The 25,338-nt window shown below is 48.3% G+C and overlaps 1 protein-coding gene and 1 long non-coding RNA gene across 2 annotated transcripts; one reads left to right on the plus strand and one right to left on the minus strand.

Moving 5' to 3' along the window:
• Positions 1–1,501: 1,501 nt before the first annotated feature.
• Positions 1,502–8,758, minus strand: FOXD3 (forkhead box D3). Its single transcript, XM_070364649.1, has 2 exons — positions 6,590–8,758; positions 1,502–1,636 (listed from the first exon to the last, which is right to left on the minus strand). Exon 1 carries the CDS (start codon positions 8,275–8,277, stop codon positions 6,832–6,834), a length of 1,446 nt encoding a protein of 481 aa, XP_070220750.1. The 5' UTR covers positions 8,278–8,758; the 3' UTR covers positions 1,502–1,636; positions 6,590–6,831.
• A 752-nt stretch (positions 8,759–9,510) lies between these two features.
• On the plus strand, positions 9,511–11,232 carry LOC138986093 (uncharacterized). Its single transcript, XR_011462987.1, has 3 exons — positions 9,511–9,708; positions 9,899–10,018; positions 10,710–11,232. It is a non-coding gene; the product is annotated as an uncharacterized lncRNA (long non-coding RNA).
• Positions 11,233–25,338: the final 14,106 nt, after the last annotated feature.

Here is a 25,338-nt window from a genome sequence, read left to right on the forward strand (position 1 = left end):
CACAATGGCAGAAAAAATATTGCATAAAATCCAATTATTTTATGAACATTGACATGTTATACTTTTTAGATCTCTAATAAGCACTCTTTAAAATTCCTTTAACATGGTATTTATAAAAGCATTTATTATAGGAAAAAAAGGGGGGGGAGGGAGACTGAAGGAAACGAATGGGAAGAAAACCGCCCCCAATCTCGAAAAAACCTCATTCGATCAATTAACAGCCTTCAAGGTTCCTCATCCCCATTCCCATGGTCCTAGTTTGTCTTTTATTAGACAAATACTTTTGATCGTTCCCTTTGTGCTCAGCAATATTAGATAGTAACGAGATCACAGGGCAACGTAGGCAACGATTCATTAGTTGGCACCGTGAACTCCAAGAAGGCGCAACTGACCTGAGCTGGGAGGCTCAAGAAGGCTTCCCGGAGGAGGCAGTGCCTCCCAGGTGGCGCTTGAAAGCAAACAGAAAAGTTAAGGTTTGGGGTTGCTAGCCCGCTGCGTTCCTCTGCATGCGCCCCTTGCAGATAAGTGTAACTGGCAAAAATGTGTTCTTGATCTTTTGGAGAAAACAGTCTCGCTCACCATCTGCAGAGAAGAGAGAGTGGAGGGCGAAAGAGAACTCCCCTCTTCGATAAGGCGTGCACTTCAGCTCCTGTGCAGGATCTCGCGAAGGAGCATCCCAAACGTCCAGTCCGCTGAAGCGGGAGCAGAGGGGCGCGGATGGCGGAGAAGAGACCTCTTGCCACTCGTTGGCGGCCGGACAAACAGGCCCAGGTCGAGGGGCACTCCAGTCCCAAGATCCTGGCCTTGTTGCCCGACTTCTCACGATCCTCCTTACGACTCCTAGGATTGCGCCCTAACTTGTACCTAGTACCTAGTACCCCGGGTTCCCTGGAGATCCTGGGCTCGGGCGTTACGGCAGTCCGGGTGCACACCGCGGAGATTTGTCCTCGTCACGAGCTTCCCAGGCGCGGGCCAGTGGGGCGCCGCAGGAGCGGGTGTCTTTTTAAGGATGGGTTTCCTCCCTAATCAATTCAAATTCTCCTCTCCCCCAAACCCCCGCCCTCTCCCCTCCAGTCCAGGGGAGCTGGAGTCCCTCAGGCCAAGCCCTAGTGGCTGGCGCCAAAGTGGACCCGGCGTGGGAGGGGCTGGGGACACCGGTGGGGACCAACTCGTGGGGACCTGAGCGATATGGCTGGACCTCTGACCTCTGAGCTTCGGGCCTGGAGTTTCCGCCTTCGTCCTTCCCTTCCCAAATCACGAGGCCGGGAGATCGAGGCGTAGGTGGCCGAAGAACCGCCTGGCTCTGGGCGAGAGGCGCGGCGCGGCGCGGATGGGTCTGGGCGTAGCGGGCTTACGGGGCCGCGCGGGGTGGCACTGGGTCTAGGTCTTGGCCTTTGCAGAACTGAGTTCAGCTCGGCCCAGTGTTTCTCTGCGTTTGTCTTTTTTTTCTTTCTCTCTGCCCCCCTCCCCGCACCCCCAGTCTTTCCAGTCTTCTTTGTGCCACTGTTCGCTTTTTTCCTTTCCTCAAGTGCGGCGTCTTTCCAGGATAGAGAACAATTTTTCCTCCGCTGAGCATTTCTAAGGCTTATCCTTGGGCTGCCCAGTGACCTTGGGAAAGTCACAGAACTTTCAGGGCCTGTGTGGAAAGAAGAGAGGGTGTTCTTTAGGGCTGTTTTTCTGAAGATGCCCCTGAAATTTAGACCCAGAGGGCTCAGACAAGAGAATGAACACCTCCCCATCTCAACTGACAGGACCGAGCTGTGTGCTTTAAGCACAAAATAATCTGAAGAAGGAGGAAGGGAGGTGACTAATTTCCTTCTTATTTTGAAAAATTCGGATATAAGACACCCTCTCAAGAAAAAAAAAATAAGATAATGCTTTCTACGACTCCTCCGCTGATTTTGCAACATTTTTTTTTTTACAAATTTTGTTCTGCATACCCGCCTTTCTTGGCTGGTGTTGCCCTCGGGGAGCAAAGAATGGCTAGTACATTCCTAAGAGGGCAAGGGGAGGGGGTGGTGATGATTAAGAGAGAGAAGTTGGCTCTGGGTGTATCTCTGCCAACTGTCGGAGGCAGGCAAAGGGAGGGTGGTCTTTCACGTGGGTCTGAGATCTGGTTACCTTTAATTCGCCCTGAGGCTGCGCGTTGCGTTAATGGGCGTCTGTCAGCGGAGGGCTCAGGTTTCCCCACTTGCCTCGGACAGTGAAGCAAAGGGGCAAAGAGAAAAGTAGACGACTCAACAGAAAGAAATAGGCCAGGCCTCTAGAGCTGGGACTGCGGACTGAGAGCAGGTGGGCATCCCGGCCTTGTCCTCAAGCCCAGGGCGGGGTCGAAGGACTCTAGACCAGGACGAGACCCCTCCTTTGAAAAGCCCATTCTGACTAGCCTCTCTTTTGCTCCATCCTTTCAGACAGCGGGTGGGGGGGCGGGGGGAGGGGGGAGGGCTGAACTGCTCATCTTTTACATCTTAAATCTAGTGGTGCAAAACCCAGCCCAACACTGCAGGTGTTTGTAACAGAGTTGTTCGTCTTTCTGTCGGTTGGTGGTTTAGTCGCTAAGTGGTGTCGGAACCCTTCCTATGCTCATGGGATTTCCCAGGTAATAATACTGGAGTGGGTAGCCATTTCCTTCTCCAGGGGATCTTCCTGACCCAGGGATGGAACCCAGGTCTCCTATATTGCAGGCGAATTCTTTATTGACTTTATGGAGCCACCAGGGAAGTCCGTTTGTCTTTCTAGAAGCCACTAACAAACCACCTTACATCCCCTTAGGTCTTTACAGTTCACAAAACACCACCCCTCCGCCCCCCACTGACACCAACTCCCCTAGTCCTGCAAGCCCAAGCTAAAAGTATCATTCTCTCTCTCGTTGTAGAGACAAGGGAATGGACAGACTCAAAGAAACCAAGCAGTTTGTCCAAGGTCACAGTCAGTAAATACCTATGTCCCGATTGGGATGTTCTCTTCCCTCTGGAAGACCTCTCTCTTTCCACTGCTTCCTATCATTCCCTCCCATGAAATAGACACACACACACACACTCCACCCGGGCACTCTGAGACCTTCCAACCTCCCATCCACCTCTCAGAGAGGAGTTTATTCACTAATGATGCTGCAACTTGCCACCATCACGGACACGAGTGCAGTCTGATAGACATGGCTCTGGAACTGGCTTTCTTTCAGATCATAGTCTCTTCAGGACAGTTCTTCAAGGAACCTGCGTTAAAACATGCATGCACGCGCGCGCGCACACACACACACACACACACACCAGCCTTTCATGGTCCTTTCACTGCCAAGACTATTTCTATAAACCGTATAAAATAAATAACCTCAAATATAACTCTTAATTGCTTCCAAGTCTATGTTTCCTCATCACTAAACTTTATTGCTTCCCAATCTTTAGGGCCAATTCTCCTCGGGACTCTGTCCCTTCCAAGAGAGTGATCGAGAAAAACAGCTTTTCTGAGATTCGACCTGGGTGTCCCAGGCCAGGAGGATGAAAAGGGTAAGAGGGTCAGGGTGCTCGGAGCCTGGAAGGGAAGGTCTCTCAGGTTTGGGTCTGGGACCCTCGGAGACAAAACTGGGAAGTTTTGCATCTGCTCATCGCCCCCTACAGGCCACGTCCGCCATCGCAGCAAGAGCCCTGAAAAGAGCGTGCATATATTGTAGCCTTGCTTCGCTTTTCCCTGGACCTCCGAATTCACCCTCCACTCCCGGAGCAGTGACTAAGTACCGGGACCCCCTCAGGGACTCCATCCAGGGGATGTTCTAAGGGCCACAGCCCTCGGAACTGGATGGACTTTTTAGAAATAAGTGCCAGAGGAAGTGGAAACCAGTTTAAATTGGTGTGTAGCCGAAAGCTAAAATCCGCCCCCCGCCCAAAAAAAATCCGCTTCCTCTTTTTATTACAAATAAATCTGCCTAATTGAAATAAAAAGCTGATATCAGTCGTGTTGCCTTTAAATCTCAGTGTAAAGGGGATTTTCAGTGCCTTTCGACGCCGGTGGTCGCGTTCGCTCATATAAAATATGGGTTTCAGGCTCTCCCTTGAAGCCCAAGTGCTTGTGTTCATTATATATGATATTTGCATTTTCTTCTGCTGCTCTAAGGCTTCGTGGTCTAACAAGCTTAAACCAAAAACAGCTTTTCGGGGGGAATGGCCAGGCCTATATCCTGACATCTGCCTGGACTTTTAAAGAGTCGCTGGTCGGTTTGAGGTCTGGGGCTAAGAGTCTCCTACCCACCCAAAAATAAAGAAAACGGTCATCTTTAAGCTCTAGTTCAAGGCTAGGAAGTGTCTGGAAGAAAAGTTGCCGGCGGATCTCTCCTCTACACTCCATCGCCGAATATATCAGGGGGGAAAAATGCTCCGCGGATCTCAAGCGGCGGCTTGTGGCCGAGTGTCACGCCGCGGGCGCAGGCTCGGCCGGTATTGCTGCTATGCGCGGAAATATGAGCGAGTAATTTTATAAGTAACAAAGGATCAGGGATGGAATGAGGCCCCTGTTATCCAATGTCATTTAGAAGCCTTGGATCAGCAGCTTCTTGAGGCTAAAAGTGAATTCAAGAAGCCCGGCCTTTCCCTTTTCCCAGGGGTGTAAGCTAAATTTAGAAATAACCTCTATGTGTTTGCACAAATCATGTACCATTTGCTGTTTGTGTAAAAACCGATTAGCCAGACACAACTGTGAAACAACTTGTTACTTTTATAGCTGCAACACACAAACAAATTTAGATCCGTTTAGTTTTCCTTGTAAAAAGAGATTAGAAGGGACCCGCCCGTAGACTGTGTGGTCCATAATCTCTTCTTCGTGAAGGTTACTGTAGCTCCTCTCGGTGGCGGTTGATTATCAAGTTCTTGTTTATCAAGTTAAACGATCTCACCCCCGGCAGCTTGTTTTATTTTAGGACTCTGATCCAGAAGGAATGTTTACTCAGGACACAATAATGTTTACTGTTTACCAGGAAGACAAATTCGGTATTTGCCAGGAAGTGTCTTTTAAAGTGACGCCCTAGCCCACGCCGACAGCAGAGAAATAAGGCTCGGATCAGCAGCCGGGAGCCATCTCCGCGACGAGGGAGGCAAGGTGGACGTCAGCGCCGGGGACTGACGGTGTTTTGCAAACAGCACCCGCATAGGGCCGAGCTGACAGTACTGCTACCCGCTCCAGTTTTAAAAAGCAATTTCGCATACGTAATTGCAACAGCTAAATTAATTACGAAATAATTAGAATTGATGTCATTTGAGGATGTGTTGGTGGTGATGGGAACTGACTTTCCGCATCTAGATGTTTCATTTCTACGTTAATACTTATGGTTGCAACAGCTGAAATGCACATTAAAAATAATCCACAAGGACATTTCTCCATTCCTGCTTTGTGATCTCCCATTTCATACCAAACTAGCCTAAGGTACTTTTTTAAAGTTTAAGAAACGGGGTGAGGTGTATCTGTTTTAAGAGGATATTAAAGGTTTATTTCTTGGCCTTTGGAAAAGCTGTGGGTTGGTAAGAAAACAAACATTTACAGGAACCCTTCAGATATCGAAATTATGTTGTGGATTGATTATTGCCATAGAAAAGAGGCATCTTATTTGAAAACATTATGAAAAAACAAAACAACTATGTATCATCTATGAAGTTCATATAGGTAATACAATTTCACTACAAAATTTAAAATGCTATTACATATGTTTAAAAAGCTAACTGGGTTTATTACCACTTCCACTTAGGGTATGAAAATAGTTTGGAAAAAATCAAGGCTTTAAATGCTAAGATGAGGGAAATGTTTGGAATTAACATTCTTTTGAAAGGTTAATTGAAATGATTAAGAACTCTCATTTGGAAAGTTTCCATTGTGAAAGATGAAGTCTGATGTTTAAAAATAATTAAAATTGTGCTGAAGTTTAGAATTAGGTTGGTTTTTTAAATGGCAGCTTACTTTATCTTCAGAAATATCTAGTCATTTAGATGTAATGTATTGATAGGAAGAAAATCACCACCTACACACCCATGTTATGTGAAAACTAAAAGAAAATATTAGTACAATTTAAATTAGGCATATTTTTCCAATTAAATTTTTCTTACACTCAAATTATGAATTAGCAAAGTTTGAAAAGGTCATTCCTTGAAACTCATCTGGGAAGAATAAAATGCAAATATTATTTTAAAATCTTGTCATTTACCTCAGACACCTAAATGAAACATTAAGCTGAGCCTTTAAAAATTTTATTTACAAAGTTGTGTACAACACGATGGAATAACATTTAGAATACCATATATATTCATTATATATAAACAGACTTTTATATAGAATGACTTTCGTCTTCTGAAAATTTTATATTTAAAATCTCCCAACGTCTCTATACATTTTTTCTCACATAAAACTGCGGAGAGTGAACCTTCAGAAAAAATGAAAGTTCAGAGCTCTAAATCTACTGAATTTTTTTTTCTTAAAAAAATAAAAACCCCAAAAGGAAAGTCAATAATTTTTATACAAATATGTACAAAGAATTTCCCGCTCATCCCCCAGGTACTGAGAGCAGGCGCCGTCCGGGTACAGTTTTGGAAAAATCGGTTTTCGGTTTTACCTGTACGGAAAGATATTCCCCGCGGGCGCGCAGTGAGAGTTTGCTCCGCCAGCCTAGGTGTGCAGGACTGGGTGGAGGCCGCCGAAGGTCGGTGTTGAGGGGTCGAGGGGGAGGAAATGGAAGAGAGGCAGAGTCCAGGATTGGGCAGGGGGGCCAGGAGCGGGGCGGGGCGCGCAGCTTGCAAATTGCAGCCGACAATCCAGGCCGCTGCCAGGCCCCGCATCCCGGCCACCAGCGCGTCCCTATTGAGCGGGCCACTTGGCTTGAGCAGCGGCGGCGGCAGCAGCGGCAGCCGAGGCTGCAGGCTGCAGAAACTGTCCAGAGAGCGGTACGCTCAGAATCGGCGCGATGGTCGCCGTCGTCCGACTCAGTGAAAGAGGCTGGTGCGTGGCCATGAGCGCTGCCGACTGCACTGTCCCGGGCGGCCGCAGGAAGGACTGCGCGGCGCCACCGCCTCCGCTACCCGCGGTGCCCCCAGTTACCCCGGCGCCCCCAGCACCCGCGGCCGAGCCCCCGGGCGCCGCAGGGCCCCCTCCGATGATATTCTCGATGCTGAACGACGGTCGCGCGCTCGGCTCGGACTTAATGAGTGACGCCGTGGTGCCCGCGGCGCCCGCCGTGCCTGCGGCGGCCGCGGCGGCTCCTAAGCTGTTGAGCTGCAACTGCAGGCCCGGGCCGAGTTGCGAGCCGAAGGCGGCCGCTTTGCGGCCCAGCTCACCCGAGGGCAGCAGCGGCACGGCGGGCGGCAGCACGGGGGCCACGGGCGGCAGCGCGTACGGGTACTGGAGCGCCGCGGCCGCCGCCGCAGCTGCCGCGGCCGCCGGGTGCGAGTAAGCGCCGGCCGCGGCCGCAGGGTGCAGGCCGTAGGGGCGGCCGTAGGGCCCCGCGGCACCGGCCGCCGCCGCCAGGCTGTAGGCGCCGAAGCTCTGCATCATGAGCGCCGTCTGCTCACGCAGGTGCTCCTGCTGGTGGCGCTTGAAGCGTTTCCGGCGCCGCAGGAAGCTGCCGTTGTCGAACATGTCCTCGGACTGAGGGTCCAGGGTCCAGTAGTTGCCCTTGCCCGGGTTGCCCGGTTCACGGGGGATCTTGACGAAGCAGTCGTTGAGCGAGAGGTTGTGGCGGATGCTGTTCTGCCAGGCGGGGAACTTCTCCCGATAGTAGGGGAAGCGGTTGCTGATGAACTCGCAGATGCCGCTCAGAGTCAGCTTCTTCTGCGGGCTCTGCAGGATAGCCATGGTGATGAGCGCGATGTACGAATAGGGCGGCTTCACCAGGCTGTTCTTGGGCTTGCTCGGGGCCAGGCCGCCCGCCGCACCGCTGCCGGAGCCGGGCCCGCCACCGCTCCCGCCGCCCTCCTCGCCGCCAGCGCCGCTCTTGCAGCCGTCGGCCTCGGATGCTCCCGCCTCGCCCCCTGGCCCGGCCCCGGCTCCAGCCACCTCTTTGGGCAGTGCCAGGGGCTGCTGGTGCGGCTGCTGAGGCTGCCCGTGGTGGGGTGCCACCGGCGTCACCTCGTCCGCCTCGTCCAGGCGCAGCTCGGGCGGCCCCGCGGGACTGTCGCAGCCCCCATCGCTGTCTTTCTCTTCCAACGCGTCGTCGCCCTCGCCCACCACATCGATGTCCACGTCCTCGGCCGTCAGCACCGTCTGGCCGGACATGTCGCTGGCGCTGCCGCCACCGGAGAGGGTCATCCCTCCTCGGGGTTGGTGGCGGCGGCGGGGAAGGAGCGGCGCGCGATGGGCGTCTTCAGGGGCTGCCGCCAACCTCAGGAAAGGGGTTTGGGGCGCCCCCGAAAGACAGGGGATTAGGAGAGGGGAGGGGGGCGTAGGTGGTCCGGGGCCCTCCCGGTTTGGCTCACAGTCGGCGGCCGGGCATCGCACGACTCGGGCTGTGCCGTCCGCCCCCCGTGGCAGCGCTCCGCAAACTCCAGCTGTCCCTGGCGCTCGGTACTAGGCGCTCCCTGCTGCCCCCGGCAGCGGCCCCGGACCCGGCCCGGGCCCGGCAGCTTCTCCACGCCGCGCCCCCTCACTTCGCCTGCCTTCCTCTGCCTCCGGCCCGGGCGTGGGGAGCAGGAGCGGTGCCGGCGGGCGCGGGACGCGGGGCGCCGAGCAGCTCAGGAGGGCGCGGGCAGGGGCAACCGGGGGAGGGGGTGTCAGGGACGCCGAAGCCCCCGCAGTCGAAAGTCCCGTTTTAAGGACTGGCCTGATAGATTACTTTCTACTTAAAGATCCAACGGGAGGCGGGGCCACGTGACCGTGCGTGACGTCAGGGCCGCCGCGGAGCCGGCCAAACTCAAGTTGGTCGAGAGAATTGTCAACAAAGGGACAAGGGACGCGCAACTCCGCGCCGCACCGTGCGCCAGCATCCCGCGGGGCCCAAGGGCGCCTGGGACCGCCCTGGGACCCCACCCTGGGCTGGAGCCTGGCGAGGGGGTCGAGGGAGCCTGTGGGTGTGAGTGAGGGTGGGTGCGTGTGAGCTAGGGAGGGTGTGGGCCCGGGAGCCCCCGCCGGATCCGCGGCTCTGCTTCCCTGACATACCCGCCCCCTCTCCCTTCCCCGCCCCCCCTCTTGCCACCCGCCCTTTGCCAAAGCTCCCTAGGCATAGAATGTAGGACAAGATTCACATCCTATTTTTTTTTTTTTTTAAGAAAAACTTGGTAGTCTCAGTTTTGTTTTTTTTGATTCTTTTTAGCTCTAAAGATTAAGGGCAGCGCCCCGGTTCTGTCTTGCTAATTAGACTTAAGAGCCTCTCCTGCCTCAGTGCTTAGTCGGCGGAGACACCTGCTGAGGGGAGGCGCTCCTCCCGCTAAAGTCAAACCACAGGGTCCTGTCTTCGGTTTCCTGGCTCGATGTGGGCGTGTTTATATGTATGTGTGTGTAATAATATATTCCCCCCCCTCCCCCGCTCGGCCACAGCAGCATCAGTTGGGATATCCGAAGGTCAGAAAATGGCTATTGATTAATCTATCAGAATAGTTGCAGAGAGAAATAAAAAGGACGTAAAATAACGGAGAACCTATAAATAAAGCCGCAACTAGCTGCTCGGAGTTGTTAAACGACTTAGCATGTGAAAAAGTCGGAAATGAGGCGCTGGGGAAGGAGCCGGCATTGGCAGCGGCCTGGGTAAGTCGAGTGGGGACGGGAAGAGGCTTCGGGCCTCTAGGTTAGACGCCGCGCCCTGTTTGGGATGGCTGACCTCAGGGGGAGCGGGCGGTGTGACTTCTCAGGCTTCTGGGCCCAGCCTCCTGGGAGCGAGCTTGTTGGCGGCCTAGACTCTCCTTGCGGCTAACTAACGTGGATTCTTTCCCCTTAGGGTATAGACAAACCCTCCAAGATTTTAGTTCCTCAGGGACCGGCAGCAGAGGAGGTGGAGGAGGAGGCGAGGATATGGCCAGTGCACACCGAGTTTCTTTGGCAAGGAAAGTCAGTGATGGTAGGAAAGACTATCGGCATTTAACTGGGATGGAGGGTTGGGGGCGCAAACCGACCCCGGATGCGTGACATTGCTGGGGCGCGCGAACCGCGCACTTCGGAATAGTGTTCCTGACCCGGTGAAGCCGCGATGCGCTGCTTTTTTTCCTCCTGCATTTTTAGGCAGCCTCCTTGTGAGCCGCGAGTGCCTGCCGGGTGTTAAGGGCTCCTGGAACCCAAGCCCAGTCTGGCCACTGAGGCCTGAGAAGGGAGTGCAGGCCTTACCAGAGGAAGGAGCACAAGGGGATATAGTCTGAGAAGAAATAGTGAAATACAGTATTTACAGATGATACTAAGAAACTGATGTATTTCCTGGAGGACAGTAGTACTTACGATTCCCTGTCTGTGTCTCTCTCACCTACCACCTCTCTCATTCCTTAGCCTAGATACACACGTAAACTTGCTTCACTTATAGGCAGTGCGACACACAGATTGACTTCAATTTTCACTAGATAATTTCCCGGATAAAACACTAGCACATTGCATACCCCCACTTCGCAGGATGTTTCTGGTTGAAACCAGGGCAGTTCCTCCATCTTGAGACGCCCAGGTAACTCCACGATTTTTCTGTATCTAAATGATATCCCGGTTGCACTTGACCCTAAAATGCATCTGAGTTCATTCCCGCAGCTGCACCGCTTTGTCGCCCGCAGGCTCCGAACCATTTACGATACCTTCTAGACAGCTTCCTGCAAAACCGACTGCAGCGGCGAACTGGCTGCCCGCTGTCCCTCGGCAGCGGAGGTCCCGGTGAAACTGTCTCAAAACCCAATAATTACAAAAAGAACGTCCGAGGGGCACGGAAAAGAAACTGAATCCACAAATTCCCTTTGCTCAGCTTCGGTTGTCCAGCCCCAGAGGCAGGCGCGGGCCGGCAGGAGCCCCACCGCAGCCTAGGAGGCTGGGCCCGCGTGGACGCGTTGCACGTGTGTGTGTACGCGCGGAAGGTTAGCGGCTCCCGGGGATGCCCTCCGCAGTCTTCTTGAAGCATCCTCCAAATGAGCCTAATTTCAATTCCTCGGCCCGCCAGGGCTGGCTCTCAGCACTCCCTCGGCGCCGCTGTTTACTGCCTCTGAGCCTCCCTCGGCCAAGACCTGGCCCGATCCGTCCATTCCCCCGTGTCTCTTTGGGACCTCCCTGGGGAAAGGGGTGGGGGTGAACAACTCCCAGCCGCCAGTTCCATTTGTTGCGCTTTTTTCTTTCGACACAATAAAAGTCAAATTAATTGATTCATACCATTAATTACGGCACGTAGCGTGAAAAGCAACGCTTCCCCTCGGTTAGAGATCTATTGTGCTAATCTCTTGTTCAATCAGTGTTACCATCTGATGCCGGGTCTGGCCCTTACAGAAACTTTTCGACTCGATTAGCTAAATGATGAGACGTGCGGGACCTACTGGCTGAGCCCCCGACGTCCTGCGCCTGTGCCGGCCCAACGGCTTAATATCGATTTCCAGCGGAGACGGCGGATTTCTCCCAACAGCTCTAGGCTGGGCAGCCCGTCGCCCTTTTCCTTCTTCTGGGCGGACAGAAGCGCCGCGCAACCTGCCGTGGCGGGAAGGAGGCTAAGCTGCAGCCCAGGTGGGAGGCAGGAAGGTTCCCGCTGCCATCACTGCGGGACACCGCCAGGGCGGAAGGGCGCGAGCCCGACATGGTGCAGGGTCCTGTCCTAGGCCAACTAGATTCCGGGTTTAGTAAATTCTGTTTGCCGCATGATCCCAGTTAGCGGCTAAAAGCCCACAGGTCGTCAGTTACCGCCAACTTTGGAACAGAGATGGGAGAAGAGAGACAGATACAGAGCGACAGTGACACACTTGGGGGGGGGGGAGATGTGATAGAGGGAACGGAAATATTGGGGGTGGGGGTGGGAAGGAGAGAGAAATGTCGATAAAACATCTTCTGAGTCTCGGTTACTGGGGAGATAGTAAGAGGGAGAATGAAAAACACAGGCACAAACAATTAATATGAATGAGAGTGATTATTTGGGTCACAACAATCGAACTTCCCAGGAGGGATTTAAAGAAGATGGCAGCCAGCTGTCTCACCTGTTCAAATGTTTGGAACGTTTCAGCCAAAAGAGAATGTAATGAGGCTCCCTCCGTTTCTCCTGGGGTGGGCAGAATCCGTGGTACCCAGCTGCAGAAACCACCAGGACAGGGTCCGTTGGGGGCGGGGATTGGTAGTGGTGGTGGAGGGGACCGAGGTTCTAGCAACAGGAAACAAGAAAAGTGGAGTTCGGATCGATAGGAAGGAAATTGAGACGTCTCGGGGGAGGGGAGATTTAGTGTGTGTGTCCTGGGGGGTGAGATGGGGATGGGGGAGACAAGAAGAGGATGAAACAATTTATGACGGAGAAGGGGAAATTAATTACAACTCAATTTGGGTTCTTAAGTGGTCAACACAGGAGGAGGGGCACGGTCAGCCTGTTCGGAAAGCTGGAATGGCCCACCTACCCCTCGTCAGGCGCGGGAGAAACCAGGTGCCCTCTTCCTCGCCCTTTAAGTCAGAAACTATGCCCGTGGTTGAATAAATCGTTGGCCGGAGGTGAGATAGAATCGTTACGGCCAGGCGCGGATGCACTTTTCTTATTATACGGGGAGAAAGGACCATGTCGCGCAGTAAGGGGCACGACCCCCACAGACAGCAGCCACCCTTCCTCTAATGCAGGGGAAACTAAACGTGGGCGGAGTCCATCTGGAATATACCCCTCTCCCCACCCCCCAAAAAACAAAGTTGGCTCTTTATTGACAGTCTTCACCGATATGTTAAACTATTATCAGCTTCTGCCTGGATGACGGCCACCGAGGGAGGTGGGAAGGGCTGAAAGGACATCCCGGGCCCCCACCCCACCTAAGTTATTTCTGTTTCCAAGAGGGTGGGATTTTCAACTCATTTCCCACCACCCTTGTATACCTCTCCGGATCTCTTTGGTGGGCGGGGGGGGGGGGAGGGGGGGGATTAATTTAATGTTCATGTTTGGATTTGCATCTCAAAACTTCATTTATTTTTAAGGTGTCCGCCACTCAGGGCCCATGCGAAGAAGTGCCTTCTAATGGCGAGAGACCAAAGGAAGAGGAAGAGAGACAGAGAGGGAGAGAGGATGGCTTCGAATTTATTTATATTGGAAATGTATAAACATCCATTCTGTAAAAGGCAACACGTTTAATTAACGATGAGAGAGCAGTTAGGGGCAGAAAGCTAGTAAAATTGTGTGATAAATTTATGGCATTGTTAGCGTGCTTTTAATTATGGCTATTATGTTAATTATTTCACATTAGCATGGAGTTATCAGCAGCATGTCAGATTTAATCAAAACGAGCCTTTCTCTCGAAAATTGTTCTTTTCATCCGCGAGGAGAAAGGTCCTGGGCAGGATCGGGGCTTAAAAATGACTTGGCATTGAAAGCTCGAGTCTTCCCGACACGGTTTGGTGCGATGCGGCGGGGCCCGGCTGTCCGCGAGTCGCTCCGGGCTACCGGCAGCTCTCGGAGGAGCCGAGGGCCGGGTTTTTAGGAATTCACCATTTTCACCCCCTTCGGAGCCGACACTTCATCATATGGGATCATTCTGTCAAACAATATGATGCTGCTCATTTTTATCTGTCCCGCTTTACAAAACCCCCATTCAGCCCGCCGAGGAGCAACAAAAGCCTCGGAGCTGTTCGGCGGCTGCTGCCGGCCACGGCCTCCCCCGCGCGCAAAAGAGGCGGCGAGAGGGGCCGAGAGGGGCCGAGGAGCGCGGGCGGCGGGCGCGCGCCCCTCGCCGCCCGAGGGAACGCGGCCTGGCGGGGCCCGCGCGCCCAGGTTGCGGGTCCTCGGGTGTGGCCCCCTCGGGACACGCCTCTCCCAGGCCTGCACCCGCCCTCTGCCTCCCCGCGAGCTCAGGGCAGAGGCGCCTTTCCCTCCCCGAGAGCGACGTCGCCCACCCAGGCCACATCGATTTCTTAATCACTGCGGATCGATTTATTGGGAGCAAATAAATAGCCCGTTTTGGAAACGTTTCAATTGTGGGCTTCATGGTTGGGGCGCTAACGCGGGAGGGTGCAGGGCCGAGGGACGTGCGCCGGGAGGGGCTTGTGGGTGAGTGTAGGGCGCTAAGGCCGAGCACCAGTCGCTGCGGGAGCCTCGAGTGTGCACGCGCGGTCACTGCCGCACGACCCCCACTCTCGGATCCCCGGCGACGCCGCGGCCTTCTCGAGGGTTCGGCTTCCCCCGCTTGCCCTCAGCTCCCTCTGGCGGCGGGGCGAGCAGGAGTTCAGCTCTCAGCCCTTCTGCCTTGTCACGTCCAGGCAAGTTCTCCCAGGGTTCTGAGTCTTTCAAAAGATGCCTCTCGGGCCACCGAGCGACGCTGACTCCAGTCCCTGGGACCCGCACCTGGCTGCTCGCGCCCATCCCGCTGGCCTTCCGTCCCAGGCCCGCGGACGCTGCTGCCTCCTCGTCCCTGCGCCCGGAGCGGCCTTCCTGCACAAGACCACTCAGGCCCCCGCCCTTCCCGGGACCGGGCTGTGGACCGGCCAGCTGTTGCCTTATTTTTAGCGCTATTCCATTCGCGCGGTTATATTTAACTCGATCCACTCCTCAGAGGAGGTCGCTGGGACATCGAATTCTCTACATCGCAGCTTGGGCCCGCCCGCCTAGCTTCAGGGGCAAGTTGGAAAACCCCAGCTTAAGAATCTTTGACATCTCCGGAGCTTGGCTAGGAGAGGGAAGGTTGAGAGGACTGGTCCGAGAAGCAGTGGCCACCGTGCCTGCACACACACAGTAGACAGTCAGTCCTGGGTGGGGGAGGGGAGTGTAGAGGAGGATTCAGTCCCTAGGGGAGAATTCTCTGCGGGAAGTATTGGGTCCATTTCCTACTTATGCATGACCCAGAGCACCCAGATGACCTGGAAGACCATTTACAACTCCGCCCTTCAGAAAGGTAATGATTTTTGTATTCATGCAGAAATCCCCTTTCCTCCCTACTCCTGAACACAGGGCAACAGGATACTTAAGTTTAAACCGGCTTCTCAGTTTCAGCCTAGTCTTGCTCGTCAAAAATCTCCAGAAGACCATGCCACTGGCTCAGTCACATCCCAAGGAAAGGACCCATTTGGATAACATATAGAAACACCGCCATAATACATACTTTTTCTCTCAGACTGAATTTACACACACACACAAAAGCAAAAGTCACATATTAAAAGAACACAGACAGATGTGACAAGACCTGGGATACACTTTTAAAATTTTAATTCTTCTCCTAATGCTTTTAAAGAAAGGACTTTCTTAGCCTTGGGTCCAAAGCAGTTATTTCTGTCTGCCTCTTTTTCTAGGTCTCCCTACAATGTATAGGAGAAGGATGAAAGTCATACAGCTGAATTCAGGGAGGGAAAAAAAAGTGAAGTCGCTCAGTCGTGTCTGACTCTTTGTGACCCTATGGACTGTAGCCTGCCAGGCTCCTCAACCCATGGGATTTTCCAGGCAAGAATACTGGAGTGGATTGCTATTTCTTTCTCCAGGGGATCTTCCTGATCCAGGGATCAAACCCAAGTCTCCTGCACTGCAGAGAGACTCTTTACCATCTGAGCCACCAGGGGAACCCTGGAATTCAGGACCAGAGGATGTTCTAACCAAGCATTCTCTGGGTGACTAGGGGAGGAGTGCGGAACCGGCTGGCAACATTCAATAAATATTGGTTCAGTAACTGAATCAGTAAGACACAGCATCACTGATGCATCACTGATGCATAACTCATTGAAGTTAAAATGGGATGTAATTAATTGTATAAATATTTATCATAAAACGTTAGAGGATCTCAGAGTAGACATACCTAACTCTGCCTGGAAAAGAGGTATGTGGAGGAAGGTTTCCCAAAGGAAATAAAGCCTGAGCTCTCTTGAATGATGAGTAACTGCTGTTGGGTCGATGAAGGGAGGAACCTTGTCCTAGGCAGAGAAGACAGACTTATGCAAGACAAGAGGAGGAGCTTATAGTTTAATTGGACTGAAACAAGGTAGTTGGAATTGATACAGTGGAAGCAGACAAGAGTGAAATCATAAAGATTCCTGAATATTGTGTTAAAGAGACTAAATTGATAAAGAGCCACTGAAGGCTTTTAACTTTATTATTGGCAGTTCAGTTTAGTAGCTCAGTCCTCCGACTCTTTGCAACCCCATGGACTGCAGCATGCCAGGCTTCCCTGTCCATCACCAACTTCCTGAGGCTGCTCAAACTCATATCCATCCAGTCGGTGATGCCATCCAACCATCTCATCCTCTGTCGGTCCCCTTCTCTGCCTGCCTTCAATCTTTCCCAGCATCAGTGTCTTTTCCAGTGAGTCATTTCTTCGCATCAGGTGACCTAAGTATTGAAGCTTCAGCTTCAGCATCAGTCCTTCCAGTGAGAGTAAAATTTTGCAACAATGTTTTGGGGCCAAGTGAAAAATAAGCTAAAAGAGTAAGACCGGAGGTAGTAAAGAGTCTATTTCCATTGTCTCAGTAAGAGGTGATAAAGATGTGACCTCAGTGCAGTGGGACTGGAGAAGAAGGGGTGAATTGAAGAAAGATTTTGAAGGTAAAATTGATAAAACTAGGTGTCTGATAAGAGAGGAGGAGTTCACAGTAACTCTCACATAGAAAACTTGGGTATCTGGAGGAAGAATACAGATGGAGGAACACTCTAGTCTCTTGCTCCTCATCCACATGACTACCCAAGTTACCTCCTTAAATATCAGTCAGAGTATGCCAATCACATCCAGGATCAAAACCCTCATTGTTTATAGAGGAAAATCCAAACTCTTTAGGAAAGCATTTCAAGTATGTTGTGATCTGGCTCCAACTTATCTTCTAGTTTCATTTGTACTCCATGCAATAGGCCCATGAGACTATACTCCCTTCCAGGACATACCATGAACTCCATTATATACCAGTTGTGTGACCTTGAGCATATCCCTTACACTTCTGTGTGCCTTATTTCCTGTAAATAAGGAAATAATTTATCTGTAAAATGGGGATAATAGTACCTTCTTTGGGGGATTATTGTAAGGATTAAGAATACCCAGAACACTTAGAACCAGGTTTGACACATAGTTTTAAGAATCACTGGAAAAAAATTCTTTTTCAGTGAATTGTGTTTTTGCGATACCTTTTTCTGTTTTCTGGTTGAGACTCATAGTATAGTCCCATCTTTCTTAGAGTTTTCAGTCTAGTTGTAAAAAGTGAGAGAGGAGACATTGTAAACCCTTGAAGGTAGAGATTGAGAGGCTTAGATTATATTTAATTTAATCTTGAAAGTGACTATTGTAGAATTTTGAGCAGGGAAGTGGTGTGACTGGATGTGTGGTTTAGCAGTATCACTCTATTATTGAGATAGAGAATGGACTGAACACAGAAGTTGATGAGTTCTGTTGTTGCAGATACTAAATTTGAGGTGCTGGTGGAATTTCAGAGTTGAAATAATTAGTAGGAGATAAGGCTCTAGAGCACTGATGTCTAATGGAAATAAAATGTGAGCTACAAATGTGAATTGTGTATGTACTTTTATCTGTTAGGTATGTCTAATAGTCACTTTTTAAAAAGTAAACAAAAATAAAAAAATAAACAGAAACAGGTAAGTTAATTTCAATGATAAATTTCATTTACCCCAAGGTATCTGAAAATATCGTCATTTAAAAATGTATATAAAATATACATGTCATGTATATAAAAATATAAAAATTACTGAGATATTTTCTATTCACTTTTTTCCTGATGAAGTCTTTGAAGTACAGTGGGTATTTTATCCTTATAGCCATCTTACTATGAACTAGTCCCATTTCAGGTGCTCCATGGCAATAAGTAGCTAATGGCTGTCATATTGGATAGTGCAGGTCTAGATCTTAAGAGAAGTTGGGACTACAAATACTTAGGAATCATCAGTATTTAAACGTGATAGTTCAGGTAATGAGAGTTTGTAAGCTTAGAAAATGGGAGTGGGTGCAATGAGAAAAAGACCAAGGGAATATCAGAGCAGGAAGAAGGAAGAAGAACCCATTAAAGAAAGAGAGAAAAGAAATAGAGCATAATTGGAAGCAAGTACCACCGTGGGAAGCAAGGAAGAGGGACTTTTTTATTTAACTGAAGGATAATTGCTTTACAATATTGTGTTGGTTTCATTGATAAAACAACTCGAATCAGCCATAAATAAATAAATATATATCCTATTCCTGTTGAGCCTCTCTCCGCCCATCCCACCCCTCTAGGTTGTCAGTGTTAATATACAATATTTGTTTGTCTCTTTCTGATAACAGGCTCTAGGCTCATCCACCTCAGTTCAACTGACTCAGATTTCTTTTTATGGCTAATGTACGATTGTATTTAATATATGTATACTATAACGTCATTTAAACTAAACTCATTTAAACTGAACTCATTTAATTTTGTGGATCTTGGATGTTAAGCTTTTAATTTTAATTTTTTGTTTCAGCCCATCTTGAAGATGGCAAACAATGGGCTGAAACAAAAAATTAAGGTTGAGAGCTTGATGTTTAAAATTTACAAAACTTAATGAGTTTGGAGGAAATTCAAGTGGACTCTCAGGTGATGTTTTAAAAGTTTGTAGCATTTATACTTCTACAAGTATCAGAGCTTCCAATTGCATAAAGACTTCAGGAGGATATCTTGTATCTTTATAGACTTGGCCACCTCTTTTTAAAATAGTCCTTTGCCTGGCTGGGCTGTTTATCTGCTTGAGCACCGAAGTTTCTTTTTTCTAGATTTGGTAAATGAAATATGAACAATAGCATTAATTCTCCTGTAATAAATTGGAAGGAATTGGACCCTAATAGTACTCTTGCCTGGAAAATCCCAGGGACGGAGGAGCCTGGTAGGCTGCAGTCCATGGGGTCGCAAAGAGTCGGACATGACTGAAGCTACTTAGCAGCAGCAGCATAACATCCTTATCAATTCATCTGTCAATGGATGTCTAGGTTGCTTCCATGTCCTGACTATTGTAAATAGTGCTGCAGTGAACACTGGGGTACATGTGTCTTTTTAAAAATATTTATTTATTTTTGGCTGGCGCTGAGTCTTCATTTCTGTGAGAGGGCTTTCTCTAGTTGTGGAGAATAGGGGCTACTCTCTAGTTGCAGTATGTGGGCTTCTCTCATTGCAGTGGTTTCTCTTGTTGCAGAGCACGAGCTCTTCGGTGCATGGGCTTCAGTAGTTGTGGCACATGGACTTAATAGTTGTGGCGCATGGGCTTAGTTGCCGCCCGCACGTGGGATCTTCCTGGACCAGGAATGGAATCAGTGTCCCCTGCATTGCAAGGCAGATTCTTAACCTTTGGACCACCAGGGAAGCCTCATGTGTCTTTTTGAATTATGATTTTCTCAGGTTATATACGCAACAATGGGATTGCTGGGTCATATGGTAGTTCTATTTTTAGTTTTTTAGAGAACTTAGTGATCTCTATAGTGTCTGTTCTCCACAGTGTATCAATTTACATTCCCACTAACAGTACAAGAGTGTTCCTTTTCTCTGCATCCTCTCCAGCATTTATTTTTTGTAGATTTTTGATGATGGACATTCTGACTGGTGTGAGGTGATGCTTCATTGTAGTTTTGATTTACATTTCTCTAATAACGAGTGATGTTGAGCATCTTTTCATATGTTTTTTGGCCATCTGCATGTCTTCTTTGGAGAAATGTCTGTTAAGGTAGGAAGAGGGACTTTTGAGAAGATAACAGGTGTCAACAAGGTCAGGTGTTTCTGAGATGTATTTTTATTATGTGTAATTGTTATATTGTTATAAGGGTTTGGCCATCTCTGAAAGGAATTATTGAAATTCTGGCAAAGCAGTTATTAAAGTAGATACCATTTCTTTATTCTGTGCATAGATGGCAAACTTGTTTGATTTCATTAAAATATGCATGTTGCCTCTATGAACTTGTGCCACAGTCACAATGACCAAAATGTTCATTACTCCTTGTCTGGAATAGTTTCGGTTTAAGCCTATTTTTCACATATAATTATATCTAGAGCCTATTTTATTCTCAGAAGTGTCCCAGTCTATTTGTGCACTCCAAGAGCAGAGTCTCTGTTTCCCCCAGACCTGTGGAAGTCTGGTAATCAAATCCTGCTGACCTTCAAAGTCAGATTCCTAGTCCCTTTGCCGGATCCCCAGCTGGGGAAGACTGATGTGATTCTCAGAGCCTTCCCAACAGTGCAAGAATTTCTTTGGTATTGTTCTCCAGTTTGTGGGTCACCCACCTGGTGGGTATGGGATTTGATTTTTTTATCATGATTGTGCCCCTTCTACCATCTTGTTGTAGCTTCTCCCTTGTCCCTGGATGTGGGGTATCTTTTTTTGGTGGGTCCCAGTGTCCTCCTTTTGATGGTTGTTCAACAGTTAGTTGCAATTTTGGTGCTCACACAAGGAGAAGATGAGTGCATATCTTTCTACTCTGTCATCTTGAACCAATCTAGAAGTGTCCAAGTTTGTATAATAAATTATTTGGGTCACTCCATACATTGTAGATGTAGCTTTCAATACTAAGAACCTATTCAATCTGCTTTTTTACTGATGGATAGAGAAGTGCTTAACGCAAACATAGGTGCCACTACATTGGAAGGACTGATATTGAAGCTGAAACTCCAATATTTTGGCCACCTGATGCAAAGAGCTGACTCATTTGAAAAGACCCTGATGCTGGGAAAAATTGAAGGCAGGAGGAGAAGGGGACAACAGAGGATGAGATGGTTAGATGGCATCACCAACTCAATGGACATGAATTTGGGTAAACTCTGGGAGTTGGTGATGGATACGGAGGCCTGACGTACTGTGGTTCATGGGGTTGCCAAGAGTTGGACATGACTGAGCAAATGAACTGAACTATAGTTTTAATTGCCTCCCAGTTAGATTAGGGCTTCTCTTTGCACTCTGCTGAGGTTTTCTGAAGGGAAATTAAAGCAGCATAACCTGCCAAGTAAGTAAGACTGTGACTGAATCTTCTTTGTAACTCAAAATACATCTGTCTGTTTCCATTCCATCCACATCTCCAGGATGATGTAAGTGATTTTATTAAGTACATAGTATGTTCTGGGTGCTCTCTTGTGTACTCTACATGTATTTAATCTTTATAACAATCTCTCGAGGAAGGGACTATCATTATTCCCATTTTACAAATGAGGAAGTTCACTCAGTCAGGATTTGAAGGCAGTTTGGCTCTTAACCACTACACTGCACTACCCTTTAGCAGCATCTTTCTTTTCATCTGCCTGTTTTTTCCCTTCCTCATTCCCAATGGCTTTCTCACTGCCACCCACAACTGAATTAAACCTTTCAGTGTGGGCATGTTGATTAAATGCCTCTATAATTTTAATATTAATTATGTTAATTATAGAAGATGATGCACAAAGAACAGAGCGCTTTACTGTCTAATTATTACTGTAGAGTTTCATGTTTTGCTCTTTTCTGGGATGAAGATATGTGTCAACCATTTTGTTCTATTTTCTTTTAAGAGGGACTCTAATACTTTTTTTTAGTTAGTTTGTTTTTGTCTTTGCCGTTTGGCATGTGGGATGTTAGTTCCCCAATCAGACACCAAGCCAGCCCCCTGCATTGGGAGCTGAAGTGTTAACCCCTGGACCACCAGTGTTGTCCCCCTAATACTTTTTCAATAACTGGTTTGAGAGTCTTTCTGAACAGCCTGTCTTTAGGGAAAAAATATTATAGAGCTTTTAAGTAACAGCAACTTAAATTGTTATTTATCTCTGCATTATCCCCAAATTTAGAAATTTAAAATATTAAATACTTATGTTCTCATAGTTTCTATGGATCAGGCATCCTCAGGGCGTAGCTTGGTTATTCTTACCCTGTATCTCCCTTGAGTCTGCAAATAAGCTGTTGATGGGGGCTGAATTCGTTAGAATACTTGACTGGAACGTACTGAAGAAGGCCTCAATTCCTTGCCATGGAGACCTCTCCATAGGACTGCTTAAGTGTCCTTATTTCATGGTAGCTGGGTCCCCTAAGATAAAAAGAAAGGCAGAAGCCACAGTGTCTTTTATGATCTAGTCTCATCACATGCTGTCACTTCTGCAAATCTATTGGCCACGCAGAACAATGCTGATACAATGTAGGAATGCACTGTGTAAGGATGTGAATACCAGAATATGGCGATCTTTGAGGGCCATCTCGGAGGCTGGTTACCACAATCCACTCTCTGCTCCCTGGTTCCCGTTGTTCCTATATGTACAGTGTACTTTTTTCTTTCCAAAGTCCCTGAAAGTTTCATTCTATTACAGCATCTCCTCAGAGTTCAGAATCTTCTCATGTAAGTCAAGTATAGACAAAACTTCTCAGGTGAAGTTCCACAAAACGTAGAGCTCCTTGAGTACAGTTTCTCTTGCTCTGAAGACTTGTGAACTAAAGAGCCAAATTATTTTCCTTCTTGTACACTCAACATATAATGGTAGGCTAGGCATAAGATGGAGAAGGCAATGGCACCCCACTCCAGTACTTTTGCCTAGAAAATCCCATGGAAGGAGGAGCCTGGTAGGCTGCAGACCATGGGGTCGCTAGAGTCGGACACGACTGAGCGACTTCATTTTCACTTTTCACTTTCATGCATTGGAGAAGGAAATGGAAACCAACTCCAGTGTTCTTGCCTGGAGAATCCCAGGGACGCGGGAGCCTGGTGGGCTGCCATCTATGGGGTCGCACAGAGTCAGACACGACTAAAGCGATGCAGCAGCAGGCATAAGATAACTGCTATACAGACTCTTATTCAAAAAGGCGGAATAGGGAGTCACACAAGTCACTGGTCTTGAGCAATTCTTATGTTCAGTTATGCACAGGTTGACATTTCCTTGGTTAGAGTTCAGTGTTTGAAAATAATTCTTAGTGGCTGTTGGCTCTATCTTCTGGGTTCTTATTTCCATTCTCCAAGTTACCCTTCCTTTCTCATGAAGGATAGCAACAAGTTTGCAGCTGAAGTAGAATACTGGGGGATCAAAAGACCTCTTTTCATTTTGTACTGTTTATATCCCTCTTAGACCAATCTAGTGATGTTTCTGACAACCTAATTCTCTTCTGCTAATATAATTCTCCAGGTATCTCCTGTCATCCTCCTGGCCATGTATATTGAAAGAGATGAACCCCATTCTAGGGGGGGTGAAACTTGATTGACTTCATTCAGCTAGGATGGTTTTATCCACCTTACCAAAGACTAATGAAGACGTGGTAAAGTAATACCATTCTGTTTAGTGAGAAAGAAGGGGAAAATTGTTCAGGGGCTTCTAGGAAAGGTTTTCTTTGCTGACAAAAAGATCTCCAGGTAGGGAAATGTTCCTCTTTCTCTGCTTGACATTATGTCTGTGTGATACTTGCAGTTGTCATCTTTTGCCCTTGAGTTTGACCAAAGAAAACGATGGGGAGCACTTGTATTTTCATTCTGTAATTGAGAAACTGAATTAAGTAAGGCCAGAAAAACAAATTTTCTGTATTTTTAAACCAGTTGCTAGTTGTTTTCAAGGATTTAAAGTGAAACCCAATTAGCATGGCTGTGTGTTTTTTTGTTTGTTTGGTTTTGTTTTTTGGGCTAATTGCTCAGGTGAAGGCTGGAGAGAAGTAATAGATAATGGTGGGATGAATTAGGAGATTGAGACTGACACAAATACATTATTTGGTACTATGTATAAGATAGAAAACTAATGAGAACCTACTCTATTCAATGTTCTGAGGTGAGCCAAGTGGGAAAGAAATCCAAAAAAGAGTGGATATATGTATACATATAGCTGATATACTTTACTATACTGTAGGAACTAATAAAACATTGTAAAGCAACTATACTCCAATTGAAAATATCATTAAAGAAAGAAAAAAGTAGTGGATACTGGGATTCAAGCAGGTTTTGTTTACTTTTATTAGGGTTAGGGTTTGCTAAGTACAGTGGATATACTTTACAAAGGCATGATTATTATAATTATGGCTCCCTCTCTCTCTCCTTTACCAAACTTTTCCTGGCCCCGACCCTCTCTCCTATTCCTTTCTTTTCCCCTCACTTTCTGTTCTCCCTGCCCCTTTCTCCTTCCTCTTCTTCCTTCTGCACAGGTTGCTTCCTGATTCTCAGTCTTATTTAAACTACCATTTATATGTATGAATTGTCTTAATCTTTATAATAGCCCTATGTAGCAGGTATTGATTAATAATCCCATTTTCTAATGGAGTGATTAGATTAAGGAACTAGTTCAAGGCCATACAACTGGTGTCAGCTCAAGCCTATATGATTCCAACCTCTGTGTTTTAACTAGTGGTAGTGGTGATGATTTAGTCACTAAGTCATGTCCAACTTTTGGGAGTTCATACACTGTAGCTCACCAGGCTCCTCTGTCCATGGGATTTCCCAGGCAAGAATACTGGAGTGGGTTGCCATTTCCTTCCGCAGGGATTTTCCTGACCCAGGTCCAGGGAACAAACCTAGATCTCTTGCATTGCAGGCGCTCCCCTGCATTACAGGTGGATTCTTCACCAGCTGAGCCACCAGAGGTTTTAACCAGTATGCAGGAGTGAAAGGAACACTTCTAAAGAAAGACCATTCACAAACTCTCAGTATTAAACTAGTTGAGCCCTGGTGGACATCAGTTCAGTTCATTTCACTCTATCAGTCGTGTCTGACTCTGCGACCCCACGAACTGCAGCACGCCAGGCTTCCCTGTCCATCACCAACTCCCGAGGCTTACTCAAATTATGTCCATCGAGTTAGCGATGCCATCCAACCATCTCATCCTCTGTTGTCCCCTTCTCCTCCCACCTTCAATCTTTTCCAGCATCAGGGTCTTTTCCAAAGAGCCAGTTCTTCATATCAGGTGGTCAAAGTATTGGAGTTTCAGCCTCAACATCAGTCCTTCCAGTGGATATTCAGGACTACTTTCCTTTAGGACGGACTGGTTGGATCTCCTTACAGTCCAAGGGACTCGCAAGAGTCTTCTCCAACACTGCAGTTCAAAAGCATTAATTCTTTGGGGCTCAGCTTTCTGTATTGTCCAACTCTCACATCCATACATGACTACTGGAAAAACCGTAGCTTTGACTAGACAGACTTTTGTTGGCAAAGTAATGTCTCTGCTTTTTAATATGCTGTCTAGGTTGGTCATAGCTTTTCTTCCAAGGGGTAAGCGTCTTTTAATTTCATGGCTGCAGTCACCATCTGCAGTGATTTTGGAGCCCAGAAAAATGAAGTCTGTCACAGTTTACATAGTTTCTGCATCTATTTGCCATGAAGTGATGGGAGCAGATGCCATTATCTTCATTTGCTGAATGTT

This window comes from Bos mutus, chromosome 3 (genome assembly GCF_027580195.1).
Source record: "Bos mutus isolate GX-2022 chromosome 3, NWIPB_WYAK_1.1, whole genome shotgun sequence".
Lineage (NCBI taxonomy): Eukaryota > Metazoa > Chordata > Mammalia > Artiodactyla > Bovidae > Bos > Bos mutus.

What these genes read in the sequence shown, in the direction of transcription:
- FOXD3 (XM_070364649.1), bottom strand. Translation starts at nt 8,277, where the DNA reads ATGACCCTCTCCGGTGGCGGCAGCGCCAGCGACATGTCCGGCCAGACG.